General features: G+C 56.3%; 1 protein-coding gene across 1 annotated transcript; it reads left to right on the top strand.

Moving 5' to 3' along the window:
* The first annotated feature begins 1,346 nt into the window (after positions 1-1,346).
* On the top strand, positions 1,347-5,895 carry ALKBH1 (alkB homolog 1, histone H2A dioxygenase). The gene is made up of 6 exons (XM_040411614.1): positions 1,347-1,530; positions 3,991-4,099; positions 4,239-4,395; positions 4,470-4,560; positions 4,805-4,998; positions 5,315-5,895. Exons 1-6 carry the CDS (start codon positions 1,408-1,410, stop codon positions 5,757-5,759), a joined length of 1,119 nt encoding a protein of 372 aa, XP_040267548.1. The 5' UTR covers positions 1,347-1,407; the 3' UTR covers positions 5,760-5,895.
* The last annotated feature ends 8,055 nt before the right edge of the window (positions 5,896-13,950 follow it).

The raw sequence follows: 13,950 nt of genomic DNA, 5'->3' as shown, positions 1-13,950 counted from the left end.
ATGAGCGGCACCGTGGCGTTAGCAGGGGGGGGGGGGAGGAGATGAGCGGCACTGTGGTGTTAGCAGGGGGGGGGGGGGGGGGAGATGAGCGGCACTGTGGTGTTAGCAGGGGGGGGGGGGGGTGAGGAGATGAGCGGCACTGTGGTGTTAGCAGGGGGGGGAGAGGAGATGAGCGGGCACCGTGGTGTTAGCAGGGGGGGGGGGGGAGAGGAGATGAGCGGGCACCGTGGTGTTAGCAGGGGGGGGGGGGGGGGTGAGGAGATGAGCGGCACCGTGGCGTTAGCAGGGAGGGGGGGGGGGGGGGGGGGTGAGGAGATGAGCGGCACTGTGGTGTTAGCAGGGGGGGGAGAGGAGATGAGCGGCACTGTGGTGTTAGCAGGGGGGGGGGGAGGAGATGAGCGGCACCGTGGTGTTAGCAGGGGGGGGGGAGGAGATGAGCGGCACCGTGGCGTTAGCAGGGGGGGAGAGAGGAGATGAGCGGCACCGTGGTGTTAGCAGGGGGGGGGGGAGAGGAGATGAGCGGCACTGTGGTGTTAGCAGGGGGGGAGAGAGGAGATGAGCGGCACCGTGGTGTTAGCAGGGGGGAGGGAGGAGATGAGCGGGCACCGTGGCGTTAGCAGGGGGGGGAGGAGATGAGCGGGCACCGCGGCGTTAGCAGGGGGGGAGAGGAGATGAGCGGCACCGTGGCAGTCGCGATGTGGTTAACCCCTAGTCTCCCGCAGGTTTGTCCCGGATAAGGACTTCTCGGGCTCGGATCGGAAGCAGCGCAGGGACGGCCCGGTGCAGTTCGAGGAGGATCCCTTCGGTTTGGATAAATTCTTGGAAGAAGCCAAACAGCACGGAGGCTCCAAACGCCCGTCAGAGGGCGGCCGCCCCAAGGAGCATGACCATGAGGGCAAGAAGCGCAGGAAGGAGTGAGTGCTGACTCTGCAAGGACTGTGGCCCTTGCACGCGGGGCCGTGTACATAGAAGCGGGCGCCCAGGAGAAGGGGCTGCCCCTGGAGCGACGCCGCTGATTATAGGGTTAATCGGTGGCTGTAGGATCCATGCCGCTGATTTCTGATGACTTTTATTTTCTGTTGTATTTAAACTTTTAAAATAAAATTTCAAAATGCTAAATCTGAGGTCGTGCACTACATGTCCCAGCATGCCTTGCAGATGAGGGTGGGGCTGCTCTGACGTCACATCATGTGACCAAACCTGTAAACATCACTGACCGCTGCAGAACGCGTACAGCCTCCACCGGCAGAGGGCGCAGCGCGCGGGTCATGGCGAATCTCCATGTCTCCTCCCCCTCAGGCGCCCGTACACTCCGGGCGCCGCCATCTTGTGCTGTGTGACCTATAACCCTAGTGACGCTGTCCGGAAGTGAAGGTAACATGGCGGCGCCCGGTCAGCGGCGTAAAGATGGCGGCCGCGGTGCTAGAGCAGGGGGAGGATGCTTTCCGAAAGATGTTCCGCTTCTACCGGAGGAGGAACCCGCCCGCCGACCTGTCCGGGGTGTTGGCGTTCCGTGCCGGAGAACCCAGGGTCCGTATGCTGGGAAATCCTCTGGCCTGGAGATCAGCTGTCCGGCCACCCTCCTCCTCCTCGCTATCCGGTCTCCTCCTCCTCGCTGTCCGGTCTCCTCCTCCTCGCTGTCCGGTCTCCTCCTCCTCGCTGTCCGGTCACCCCCTCCTCGCTGTCCCGTCACCCCCCCCCCCCCCCCCCCCCCTCCCCGCTGTCCCGTCACCCCCCCTCCTCCTCCTCGCTGTCCCGTCACCCCCTCCTCGCTGTCCCGTCACCCCCTCCTCGCTGTCCCGTCACCCCCCCCCTCCTCCTCCTCGCTGTCCCGTCACCCCCTCCTCGCTGTCCCGTCACCCCCCCCCCCCCTCCTCGCTGTCCCGTCACCCCCCCCTCCTCCTCCTCGCTGTCCCGTCACCCCCTCCTCGCTGTCCCGTCACCCCCTCCTCGCTGTCCCGTCACCCCCCCCTCCTCCTCCTCGCTGTCCCGTCACCCCCTCCTCGCTGTCCCGTCACCCCCCCCCTCCTCCTCCTCGCTGTCCCGTCACCCCCCTCCTCCTCCTCGCTGTCCCGTCACCCCCCCTCCTCCTCCTCGCTGTCCCGTCACCCCCCTCCTCGCTGTCCCGTCACCCCCTCCTCGCTGTCCCGTCACCCCCCCCTCCTCCTCCTCGCTGTCCCGTCACCCCCCTCCTCGCTGTCCCGTCACCCCCCCCCTCCTCCTCCTCGCTGTCCCGTCACCCCCCTCCTCCTCCTCGCTGTCCCGTCACCCCCCCCTCCTCCTCCTCGCTGTCCCGTCACCCCCCCCCCTCCTCCTCCTCGCTGTCCCGTCACCCCCCCCCTCCTCCTCCTCGCTGTCCCGTCACCCCCCCCTCCTCCTCCTCGCTGTCCCGTCACCTCCCCCCTCCTCCTCCTCGCTGTCTCGTCACCCCCTCCTCCTCCTCGCTGTCCCGTCACCCCCCCCCCCTCCTCCTCGCTGTCCCGTCACCCCCCCTCCTCCTCCTCGCTGTCCCGTCACCCCCCCCTCCTCCTCCTCGCTGTCCCGTCACCCCCCCCCTCCTCCTCCTCGCTGTCCCGTCACCCCCCCCCTCCTCCTCCTCGCTGTCCCGTCACCCCCCCCCTCCTCCTCCTCGCTGTCCCGTCACCCCCCCCTCCTCCTCCTCGCTGTCCCGTCACCCCCCCCTCCTCCTCCTCGCTGTCCCGTCACCCCCCCCTCCTCCTCCTCGCTGTCCCGTCTCCCCCCCTCCTCCTCCTCGCTGTCCCGTCACCCCCCCTCCTCCTCCTCGCTGTCCCGTCACCCCCCCCCTCCTCCTCCTCGCTGTCCCGTCACCCCCCCCTCCTCCTCCTCGCTGTCCCGTCACCCCCCCCTCCTCCTCCTCGCTGTCCCGTCACCCCCCCTCCTCCTCCTCGCTGTCCCGTCACCCCCCCTCCTCCTCCTCGCTGTCCCGTCACCCCCCCCTCCTCCTCCTCGCTGTCCCGTCACCCCCCCTCCTCCTCCTCGCTGTCCCGTCACCCCCCCTCCTCCTCCTCGCTGTCCCGTCACCCCCCCCTCCTCCTCCTCGCTGTCCCGTCACCCCCCCTCCTCCTCCTCGCTGTCCCGTCACCCCCCCCTCCTCCTCCTCGCTGTCCCGTCACCCCCTCCTCGGTCACCCCCCCCCCCCTCCTCCTCGCTGTCCCGTCACCCCCCCTCCTCCTCCTCGCTGTCCCGTCACCCCCCCCTCCTCCTCCTCGCTGTCCCGTCACCCCCCCCCTCCTCCTCCTCGCTGTCCCGTCACCCCCCCTCCTCCTCCTCGCTGTCCCGTCATCCCCCCCCCTCCTCCTCCTCGCTGTCCCGTCACCCCCCCCTCCTCCTCCTCGCTGTCCCGTCACCCCCCCCTCCTCCTCCTCGCTGTCCCGTCACCCCCCCCTCCTCCTCCTCGCTGTCCCGTCACCCCCCCTCCTCCTCCTCGCTGTCCCGTCACCCCCCCTCCTCCTCCTCGCTGTCCCGTCACCCCCCCTCCTCCTCCTCGCTGTCCCGTCACCCCCCCCTCCTCCTCCTCGCTGTCCCGTCACCCCCCCTCCTCCTCCTCGCTGTCCCGTCACCCCCCCTCCTCCTCCTCGCTGTCCCGTCACCCCCCCTCCTCCTCCTCGCTGTCCCGTCACCCCCCCCTCGGTCACCCCCCCCTCCTCCTCCTCGCTGTCCCGTCCCCCCCCCCCCCCCCTCCTCGCTGTCCCGTCACCCCCCCCTCCTCCTCCTCGCTGTCCCGTCACCCCCCCCTCCTCCTCCTCGCTGTCCCGTCACCCCCCCCCTCCTCCTCCTCGCTGTCCCGTCACCCCCCCTCCTCCTCCTCGCTGTCCCGTCACCCCCCCTCCTCCTCCTCGCTGTCCCGTCACCCCCCCCCTCCTCCTCTTCCTCCTCGCTGTACCGTCACCCCCTCCTCCTTTTCCGTGCTCGCTTGTCGCCCCGTCTTCCGCACTGACCTTCCGTTGACTGTTGTTCATTTCTCTGCAGCTGCGCCCGGTGGAGCTAAGTGTCGGCGCGGTGTCGGATCGGGACGCGGGACGCCTGGGTTTGCAGCCGCTGCGGTGCTGGTCAGCTTACCATGTGGATGGCTATCCAGGTATGACAGGATGGGGGAGGGGACAGAGCACTCACTTTCTGCCCGCTCTGCTCAGGGCAGTCTTGTGGGCGGAGATAGCAGAAGGGGGTGGGTCAATAGGTCATATCAGGTGGGTGACCCTTTGGCCTACTGCCCCCAGGTTTCCTCTTCATCGTTAACCCCTTCCTGCCCGGCTGGCAGCATGGCTGGGTGCGTCAGTGTCTGAAGCTGTATCCACGGAAACCAAACGTGTGCAACCTGGACCTGCACATGAGCCTGGAGGGCGACCTGTGGAGCCACAGCCACGCCCAGCTCAGGTGAGACACACTCCCTCCCCGGGCACTGAGCTCTCATTGGTCGATGTAGAGTCTGACTCCACCCACTCTTCCAGGAAGAAGTGGTCCCAGAGGCGGAGTGAGAAGACGCTGCTGGAGAAGCTTCGCTGGGTGACCCTCGGCTTCCATTACAACTGGGACACAAAGGTGATGGTGTAACGTATGGCAGAGGGGCCCCTAAGGGCCCATGTGTGACTGGTGCCTCTGCACCCCTATAGCTGGTCCTATTAGAGAAGCCCAGACCAGAATGTTTCCAGTCACTGACAGCAAGCAGAGCTTGTGCATGGGATGAGAAATGGGAGCACAGCACATCTCCTGCAGTTAGAGGGCTGAGGAGCTGGTACTTACCTGGGGTGGGTGGTGGCCGTCTCATGCCTCTCTCCTCCTGCAGAAATACTACAGGGAGCACCACAGCCCGTTCCCCGCCGATCTGGCGGCGCTGTCGCGCTGCGTCTCTCTTGCCTGCGGCTTCCATGGCTTCGAGGCGGAGGCTGGGATCCTGAACTACTACCACATGGACTCCTCGCTGGGCATCCACGTGGACGAGTCTGAGCTAGACCACGGCAGCCCCCTCCTGTCCTTCAGGTGAGATCAGAGGCTCACTGCCCGTCTCCTCATAGGGGGAGTAGTCCGCAGTTACTTGGAAAACACCAACAAGCTGCTGCTGACGGAGCGGATCCGCGAACTCATCCGGATCCATCAGCAGCAGCTTGTTGATGGTTTCCACATGTACTGGTGCAGAATAAGATGATGGTGAGAACGGAAGATTGCGTCTTGGCCACTAGAGGGCGCTGCTGTCCTGGAGAAGTAGCAGAGCTGAACGTGCTCACACAGCACCAGCCTCCGCTGGATGGTCACACAATCAACTCCTTGCTGATGGTTTCCTCTCATCTTGTTGCAGCTTTGGACAGTCCAGTATCTTCCTGCTGGGGGGTGTTAGCAGAGAGGTGGCCCCCACCCCCATGATGATGCACAGTGGTGATATCATGGTAATGTCTGGTGCCAGCCGCCTTCTATACCACGCAGTGCCACGGATCCTGCGCCATCCTGGAGGGGGCGTGCTACCCCCCTGCTTGTCTGTGCCTCCATCCAGTGATGACAGCAGCCCCCTCATCGAGCCGTGTTCCCCCTCTGATTGGGAGGCGTGTGAATCATATCTGCAGTCCGCCCGCATCAATATGACCGTGCGCCGCGTGTTGGCGGAGGGGGGCAACTTTCCTGAGGAGGGTGACGCACAGGGTGCAGAGGTCGCCCACAGAGACTCCTATCACAATGAGGAGGACGAGCTCCCAGAGGCAGAAGAGCCAGGACTCCCGGAACGCACGAGAACCGCAGCTCAGGACTAAATGGGGGGGTCTGAATAAAGATTTCTATTTTATATGCCACCTATTGTCGTCTCCTGCCCCACCTACCAACCGCCACGACACCTTACAGGTACTGATAGCAGAATAGTGAGTGCAGCTCTGGAGTATAATACAGGATAAGTAATGTATGTACACAGTGACTGCACCAGCAGAATAGTGAGTGCAGCTCTGGAGTATAATACAGGATGTAACTCCGGATCAGTACAGGATAAGTAATGTATGTACACAGTGACTGCACCAGCAGAATAGTGAGTGCAGCTCTGGAGTATAATACAGGATGTAACTCAGGATCAGTACAGGATAAGTAATGTATGTACACAGTGACTGCACCAGCAGAATAGTGAGTGCAGCTCTGGAGGATAATACAGGATGTAACTCAGGATCAGTACAGGATAAGTACTGTATGTACACAGTGACTGCACCAGCAGAATAGTGAGTGCAGCTCTGGAGTATAATACAGGATGTAACTCAGGATCAGTACTGGATAAGTAATGTATGTACACAGTGACTGCACCAGCAGAATAGTGAGTGCAGCTCTGGAGTATAATACAGGATGTAACTCAGGATCAGTACAGGATAAGTAATGTATGTACACAGTGATTGCACCAGCAGAATAGTGAGTACAGCTCTGGAGTATAATACAGGATGTAACTCAGGATCAGTACAGGATAAGTAATGTATGTACACAGTGACTGCACCAGCAGAATAGTGAGTGCAGCTCTGGAGTATAATACAGGATGTAACTCAGGATCAGTACAGGATAAGTAATGTATGTACACAGTGATTGCACCAGCAGAATAGTGAGTACAGCTCTGGAGTATAATACAGGATGTAACTCAGGATCAGTACAGGATAAGTAATGTATGTACATAGTGACTGCACCAGCAGAATAGTGAGTGCAGCTCTGGAGTATAATACAGGATGTAACTGAGGATCAGTACAGGATAAGTAATGTATGCACACAGTGACTGCACCAGCAGAATAGTGAGTGCAGCTCTGGAGTATAATACAGGATGTAACTCAGGATCAGTACAGGATAAGTAATGTATGTACACAGTGACTCCACCAGCAGAATAGTGAGTGCAGCTCTGGAGTATAATACAGGATGTAACTGAGGATCAGTACAGGATAAGTAATGTATGCACACAGTGACTGCACCAGCAGAATAGTGAGTGCAGCTCTGGAGTATAATACAGGATGTAACTCAGGATCAGTACAGGATAAGTAATGTATGTGCACAGTGACTGCACCAGCAGAATAGTGAGTGCAGCTCTGGAGTATAATACAGGATGTAACTCAGGATCAGTACAGGATAAGTAATGTATGTACACAGTGACTGCACCAGCAGAATAGTGAGTGCAGCTCTGGAGTATAATACAGGATGTAACTCAGGATCAGTACAGGATAAGTAATGTATGTACACAGTGACTGCACCAGCAGAATAGTGAGTGCAGCTCTGGAGTATAATACAGGATGTAACTCAGGATCAGTACAGGATAAGTAATGTATGTACACAGTGACTGCACCAGCAGAATAGTGAGTGCAGCTCTGGAGTATAATACAGGATGTAACTCAGGATCAGTACCGGATAAGTAATGTATGTACACAGTGACTGCATCAGCAGAATAGTGAGTGCAGCTCTGGAGTATAATACAGGATAAAACTCAGGATCAGTACAGGATAAGTAATGTATGTGCACAGTGACTGCACCAGCAGAATAGTGAGTGCAGCTCTGGAGGATAATACAGGATGTAACTCAGGATCAGTACAGGATAAGTAATGTATGTAGACAGTGACTGCACCAGCAGAATAGTGAGTGCAGCTCTGGAGTATAATACAGGATGTAACTCAGGATCAGTACAGGATAAGTAATGTATGTACACAGTGACTGCACCAGCAGAATAGTGAGTGCAGCTCTGGAGTATAATACAGGATGTAACTCAGGATCAGTACAGGATAAGTAATGTATGTACATAGTGATTGCACCAGCAGAATAGTGAGTGCAGCTCTGGAGTATAATACAGGATGTAACCCAGGATCAGTACAGGATAAGTAATGTATGTACACAGTGACTGCACCAGCAGAATAGTGAGTGCAGCTCTGGAGTATAATACAGGATGTAACTCCGGATCAGTACAGGATAAGTAATGTATGTACACAGTGATTGCACCAGCAGAATAGTGACTGCAGCTCTGGAGTATAATACAGGATGTGACTCAGGATCAGTACAGGATAAGTAATGTATGTACACAGTGACTCCACCAGCAGAATAGTGAGTGCCGCTCTGGAGTATAATACAGGATGTAACTCAGGATCAGTACAGGATAAGTAATGTATGTACACAGTGACTCCACCAGCAGAATAGTGAGTGCCGCTCTGGAGTATAATACAGGATGTAACTAGGTGATTTTCCTAGTCTATGACGGAAAGTCATGGTTTTATTAAAGACACGGAGGCGAGTATTGCAATCTCCTTCTTTACTGTCCACCAATAGCAGCAAAGAAAACTTTACATAACATGACGTAACTATAGTAACATCACCCTCCCCTCACAGTCCATATAACAGACGGCTCCTCCTATAGATCCTCCTCTTTCTTTACGAGCCTGACACCATGACCGGAACCACCGAACACGAAACCGGAACCTTGAATCTGGAAGAACGACCATCATGGAACCACCGGAACCTCCGAACGAACATCATCAGCTGAGATCACTGGAACCTTTCTTCATTGAAAGCCAACATGGCTATAACTGGAACAGAGCAACTGAAGCCCGTAGCGAATCAACTTCCTCCTGAAAGGAATAAACAAATTAAGCAATGGGCAGAAGAATACATCGCCAGTCATACGCGATCCTGCCAGAATAAAACATCTTAAGCCGACTATGCAGACAAAGCATGCAAATCAGAGTGAAAAACCACAGAAAATACATTGTAAGGGAGGGAATCCCAGGGTGGGCAATACTCGCCTCCGTGTCTTTAATAAAACCATGACTTTCCGTCATAGACTAGGAAAATCACCTAGTTTTACAGCAAGACACGGAGGCTCCTATTGCTAAGTTTAAAGTTGAGCAATAACAGCAGAAAACAAATGTGGAGGCGGTCTAAAATAATACTCCCTGAATGTCGATGCCGAAGACCAGTCCGCGAGACGCAGAATATCCTCCAATCGTGCCCCCGAAACAGCCAAGGCGGTAGCTGATGCGCCTCTAGCGGAATGAGCTGTAAATATGGAAGTATCAATTCCTGCTAACGACATAATCCACTTCATCCAGCGCGCCAAAGTAGGGCTGGACACAGGACCAAACGGATGCCGAATGGACAAGAAAAGCTGAGGAACCGAAGACAACCGGTAAGTGCGCGTCCGGGACTCATACTCCTTCAAACAAGCCACCGGGCAAAGAACCAGCGAAGCTGGAAACGATGGGTAAGAAACCGACCTAATGTTGGTCTTAGTACGTCTGGATATATTGAAGGTGACCCCATCCGGAGTAAATGATCTGGCATCGTGATCAAGCGCCCGAACATCAGAGACCCGCTTACAGGATATCAGGCAAAAAAGAACCACTAATTTGGCCGACAACTGCCGTAACGTGAGATCCAGGTTACCTGGCCAGTTGGATAAAAATGACAAAACCAAAGACACGTCCCAAGTCGTGGTAAAGCAAGGACGGGGAGGACGAGACATGCGGGAACCGCGAAGCAAACGAGATACAGAAGGGTGCTGACCCGCAGGGACACCATCAAAACCCTGATGCGTAGACGAAATAGCGGATCTGAACAAATTAATTGTCCGATAAGCCTTACCCGCTTCGAAAAGGGAGGTAAGAAAGTCTAAAAGATGGGTCACAGGGGCCGAAACGGGATCCAAGTCCCATTCCACGCACCAACCAGACCAAGATCGCCAGGCTGCCCGATAAGATTTTCTGGTGCCGGGAGCCCATGCGTTGTCCAAAAGGCGTCTAGTTGCCTCCGAAATATCGCCGATTTCTCCAGGCGTCCTGAGATCCGGCAGGCTATCAGACGTAGGGATCCGTCCGACAGGAGCGGGTGGTGTAATCCTCGAGGGTCCTGGAGGAGATCCATCCGAGTCGGGAGAAGAAACGGCACATCTATCAGGAGACCCAGTAGCGACGGAAACCAAGCCTGAGTCCCCCAGAAAGGGACCACCACTACCAATTCGGCCAGATGACGACGAACATGTAACATCATCCTCGGGATCATAGCAAATGGCGGGAATGCATACATCAGCGGACCGGACCAGGGTTGAAGGAACGCGTCCACTGCCTCTGCCGCCAGATCCGGGCGCCAGCTGAAAAACCGTGGAAGCTGGGTGTTCAGACGTGAGGCAAATAGGTCTATAACAAAAGGACCCCAATTCCTGGATAACTCGGAAAAGGTCTCTGGAGCTAGCATCCAATCGCTGCTGTCCGTAAGGTAGCGAGAGCCCCAATCCGCCCGACTGTTGTGGAGTCCCGGGAGGTATTCCGCTTGAACCATGACATCCCTGGAGAGACAAAAGGACCAGAAATCTTTTGCTAACCGAGCCAAGGTAGCCGAGCGCGTACCTCCCAACCGGTTGATGTATCGCACTGCAGACACATTGTCCATCCTCAAACGAATGCACGCCCGAGCCATCCCGTTGGTGAAACTCTGAATAGCAAAGGAACCGGCAAGAAGTTCCAACGCGTTGATATGAAGTCGTGCCTCTTCTGTGGACCACCGGCCACCCGTGGAGATCCCGTTGCAGTGGGCACCCCAACCGTGAAGACTGGCGTCCGACTCGACAGTGAAATCGGGTTGTAAACAGAATATCGCTTTGCCGTTCCAGGCTTCCAGGTTGTCGATCCACCAAGCGATCTCTTCCCGAGATTCCGGGTCCAGGATCAGAGTGTCTGCGAACGCAGCGCCAGAGCGGAGATGTGCTATCTTCAAGCGCTGAAGGGCCCTGTAGTGCAATAGGGCTGGAAACACTGCTTGGATCGACGAGGCGAGAAGACCGATGATCCTGGCCAAATGGCGTAGAGACAGCAGAGGCATAGACAGGGCATGTCTGAGTTCCTTGCGTATGGAGCGCAGTTTCGTTGCGGGTAGAGAGAGGGATTCGGACACCGAATCCACGGTAAAACCCAAAAACTCCATCCTCTGCGATGGTTCTAAGCACGACTTCTCGTGGTTGACGAGAAAACCTAGACGGGATAGAAGGTCCGTCGTCCAGTGGAGATGTATCAACAGAGTCGAGGCTGACTGGTGCATGACAAGAATGTCGTCCAGGTATATTATGAGGCGGACCCCACGACTGCGGAGCCAGGCCACCACTGGTCGCATAAGTTTCGTGAAGCACCACGGTGCTGAAGAAAGGCCGAAAGGGAGGCAAGAGAACCTCCAGATTTCTCCCCTCCACAGGAAACGCAGCAAGTCCCTGGATGGGGCGGACACAGGTACTGTTAAGTAAGCGTCCTTGTGGTCTAGTTTTACAAACCAATCGCTCGACATAAGGAGATATCGGAGTAGATGGATGCCCTCCATCTTGAAGTGACGATAGTGGACAATCGCATTCAGAGCCCGTAAATTGATAACAGGGCGCATCTGACCCCCTTTCTTCTGGACCAGAAAGATAGAGCTGATGACTCCCGTCATGCCTGGTGGTGCCCTCTCGATCGCCCGCTTGTGGTAGAGGGAAGTGAGTTCTAGGTCTACCAGCGCGGCGTCGGGGCGAGACAGCAGGGAGGTGTGGGGGGGGGGTGGAATCTGGTCTCGAGTTCCACGTGGAAGCCTTCTATAGTGGATAAAATCCAAGGGTCGGATGTTATTGCCGCCCAAGCAGGGGAAAAATGCAGAAGTCTGCCCCCTATGCAATGCTCCAAAGAAGCCCCCATCGGGGGAGGACTTACCGAAATGTCGTCGTGAGGACTGATTTCCTCTGTAGGGTCTGCCACGCCATTGTCCACCTCTGGCAGGGAAGAACGGGGATGGAAACCTCTGTTCCTGGAAGGCGGGGCGTTGAAGAAAGGAGCCTCTGCCCGCGTTGCGGGCTTTAAAATTGGAACGGCTGGACAGTCGGCCCCTAATACTGCCGGCCCTGGTGGAGACCCGTCCCTGGAATACTCTCCTAATTGAAGATTGGGCCTTATCTAGGGCAGTGAAAGCTCCCACGAACCGGCTCAAATCATTAATAAAGGAGTCGCCAAAGAGATGACCCTGAGCATCTGCGCCTAATTCAGTCAGGGCCATGGTTGGCCAGTTTCGAGTCTATTTTAAATAAAATTGCCTTTCTTCTCTCAATTGCTAGAGAGGAATTGGCGTTGCCAGCGATGCAGATCGCGCGCTGGATCCAGCCTCTCATTTCCTCAGGGTCAATAGTGGACCCATCCGATCTGGCATTCTCAGCCATCTCAAACAACTTGGCCAGAGGACCAAACACATCCAGGAGCTTGTCCTGACAGCTACGCAGAGCTGAGTCTAACCCCCTACGGGGATTCCAGCCGGAGTTGGCGAGGAATTGTGTGACCTTGGGATCAACCACAGGAGTGTCACATACCTTATTAGGTACAATGGGCCTAGGGCATTCAGCCTTCATCTTATTTCTCGCCTCCTTGCTAAGGGGGCGGCGGACCCAATGTTCCAAGTATTTGCCAACATGGTCCGTCGGCAGCCACTCCGCCAATCTGGGATGGTGGAGGTCGTTAGGGTCAAACATGGGCTCTCCCAAAGAGTCAACAAGGGAGGAGGCCGGAGTAGCCCTAGCAGAGGAATCCTTCACCTGAGAAGTGGAAGGAGTGGGGCAGAGGGGGGAACTGGGCCCCGCATGCATTTCTTCCTCAGAATCAGCACTTGCTCCAGCAAAGGCCTCCTCATCTGACCCAATCTCGGCGTCAGAATCACTCAATTGTTGCGCTCTAGCGCATTTCCAAGGCCGCGCCCGTTCTGCCTGGCGCCGAAAGGCTCTCTTACGCGATCTATGCGCGTGTTCAAGGGTGGCCGGAGGCGCACCAGTCAATTGTACCTGTGACACAGGACTATTCATAGGAGGCTGCTGAGCTGTGGGGGCCGCAGGCTGTACAGGCCCTGAAAAAGGGTGGCCAGCCAGTGCTTGTGCAATAGTCTGCGACAGCACAGAGGACATAGAGTCCATTGCAGCGGTGATTGCGTCCGAGACAGAGCGCTGCAGCGCTACTGCCTGAGTGTCACTACCCATATATGAATCCCTCACAGGGGATGAAGGTGCTGAGGCCTCAGGGGTAGGATCGGATCGAGGCATGGCAAGGTGAGTATACTATCTATCTAATGTAGGGGAAATATGATTGATCCTAATATACTGAGGGATCGGAGGGAGCTCAATAGATAGGTCACTGGGAGAAAGTAGCTAAAACTGGGTTATTCACCCGCTTTGAGAGGAGCGCCGGCGACAGGCGACTGGAACACAGAACGATGCGGCGAAAATACAAGGGCCGCCGAAGTCTCGCGAGGCCCGACGATAATACCAGATGAAAAAACAAAATGGGCGCCGCAATCTCGCGATATCCAGCGCGAGGCAGCAAAGAGGTGTACCAAAATGGCCGCCGAGATCTCGCGAGATCACGCGGCCATAGGAGAAGACCGGGCAAAGCGCGGGAAGCGATGCGCCGATGGCGGTAAGACGCAGCAATAAATAGAAAGCTATATGGGCGCACAGTGTAAACCGCAAGAAGCAGAGACTATGGGGGGGGGAAACAGAACGATCCCCATAACACAAAATACCAGCAGTGGTGATGGCCGCAGGGGGACTAGCCCCAAGCAATGACCAGCACCATAAACGTTAAGAGAAGCGTGCAGCTAAAGCAAAATCATAAAATACAGCATATAAAATAAATACACAATCAGAATATAGAAGGAGCTGCCAAAATGAGCACTTATCTTGGTGGCAGCAGCAAAGAAAGAGGAGGATCTATAGGAGGAGCCGTCTGTTATATGGACTGTGAGGGGAGGGGATGTTACTATGGTTACGTCATGTTATGTAAAGTTTTCTTTGCTGCTATTGGTGGACAGTAAAGAAGGAGATTGCAATAGGAGCCTCCGTGTCTTGCTGTAAAACTCAGGATCAGTACAGGATAAGTAATGTATGTACACAGTGACTGCACCAGCAGAATAGTGAGTGCAGCTCTGGAGTATAATACAGGATGTAACTCAGGATCA

Source organism: Bufo bufo, chromosome 11 (assembly GCF_905171765.1).
Source record: "Bufo bufo chromosome 11, aBufBuf1.1, whole genome shotgun sequence".
In the NCBI taxonomy this organism is placed as follows: Eukaryota; Metazoa; Chordata; class Amphibia; order Anura; family Bufonidae; genus Bufo; species Bufo bufo.
The sequence above is the reverse complement of the archived record's forward strand: the minus strand, read 5'-3'. Positions and strand labels throughout refer to the sequence as shown.

Bases quoted from the DNA above. Each gene is read 5' to 3' on its own strand.
- ALKBH1 (XM_040411614.1), top strand. From the start codon at position 1,408: ATGGCGGCCGCGGTGCTAGAGCAGGGGGAGGATGCTTTCCGAAAGATG. The intron at 4,396-4,469 runs GTGAGACACACT...CCACTCTTCCAG, and splicing joins CACAGCCACGCCCAGCTCAG to GAAGAAGTGGTCCCAGAGGC. The intron at 4,999-5,314 runs GTGAGATCAGAG...ATCTTGTTGCAG, and splicing joins AGCCCCCTCCTGTCCTTCAG to CTTTGGACAGTCCAGTATCT.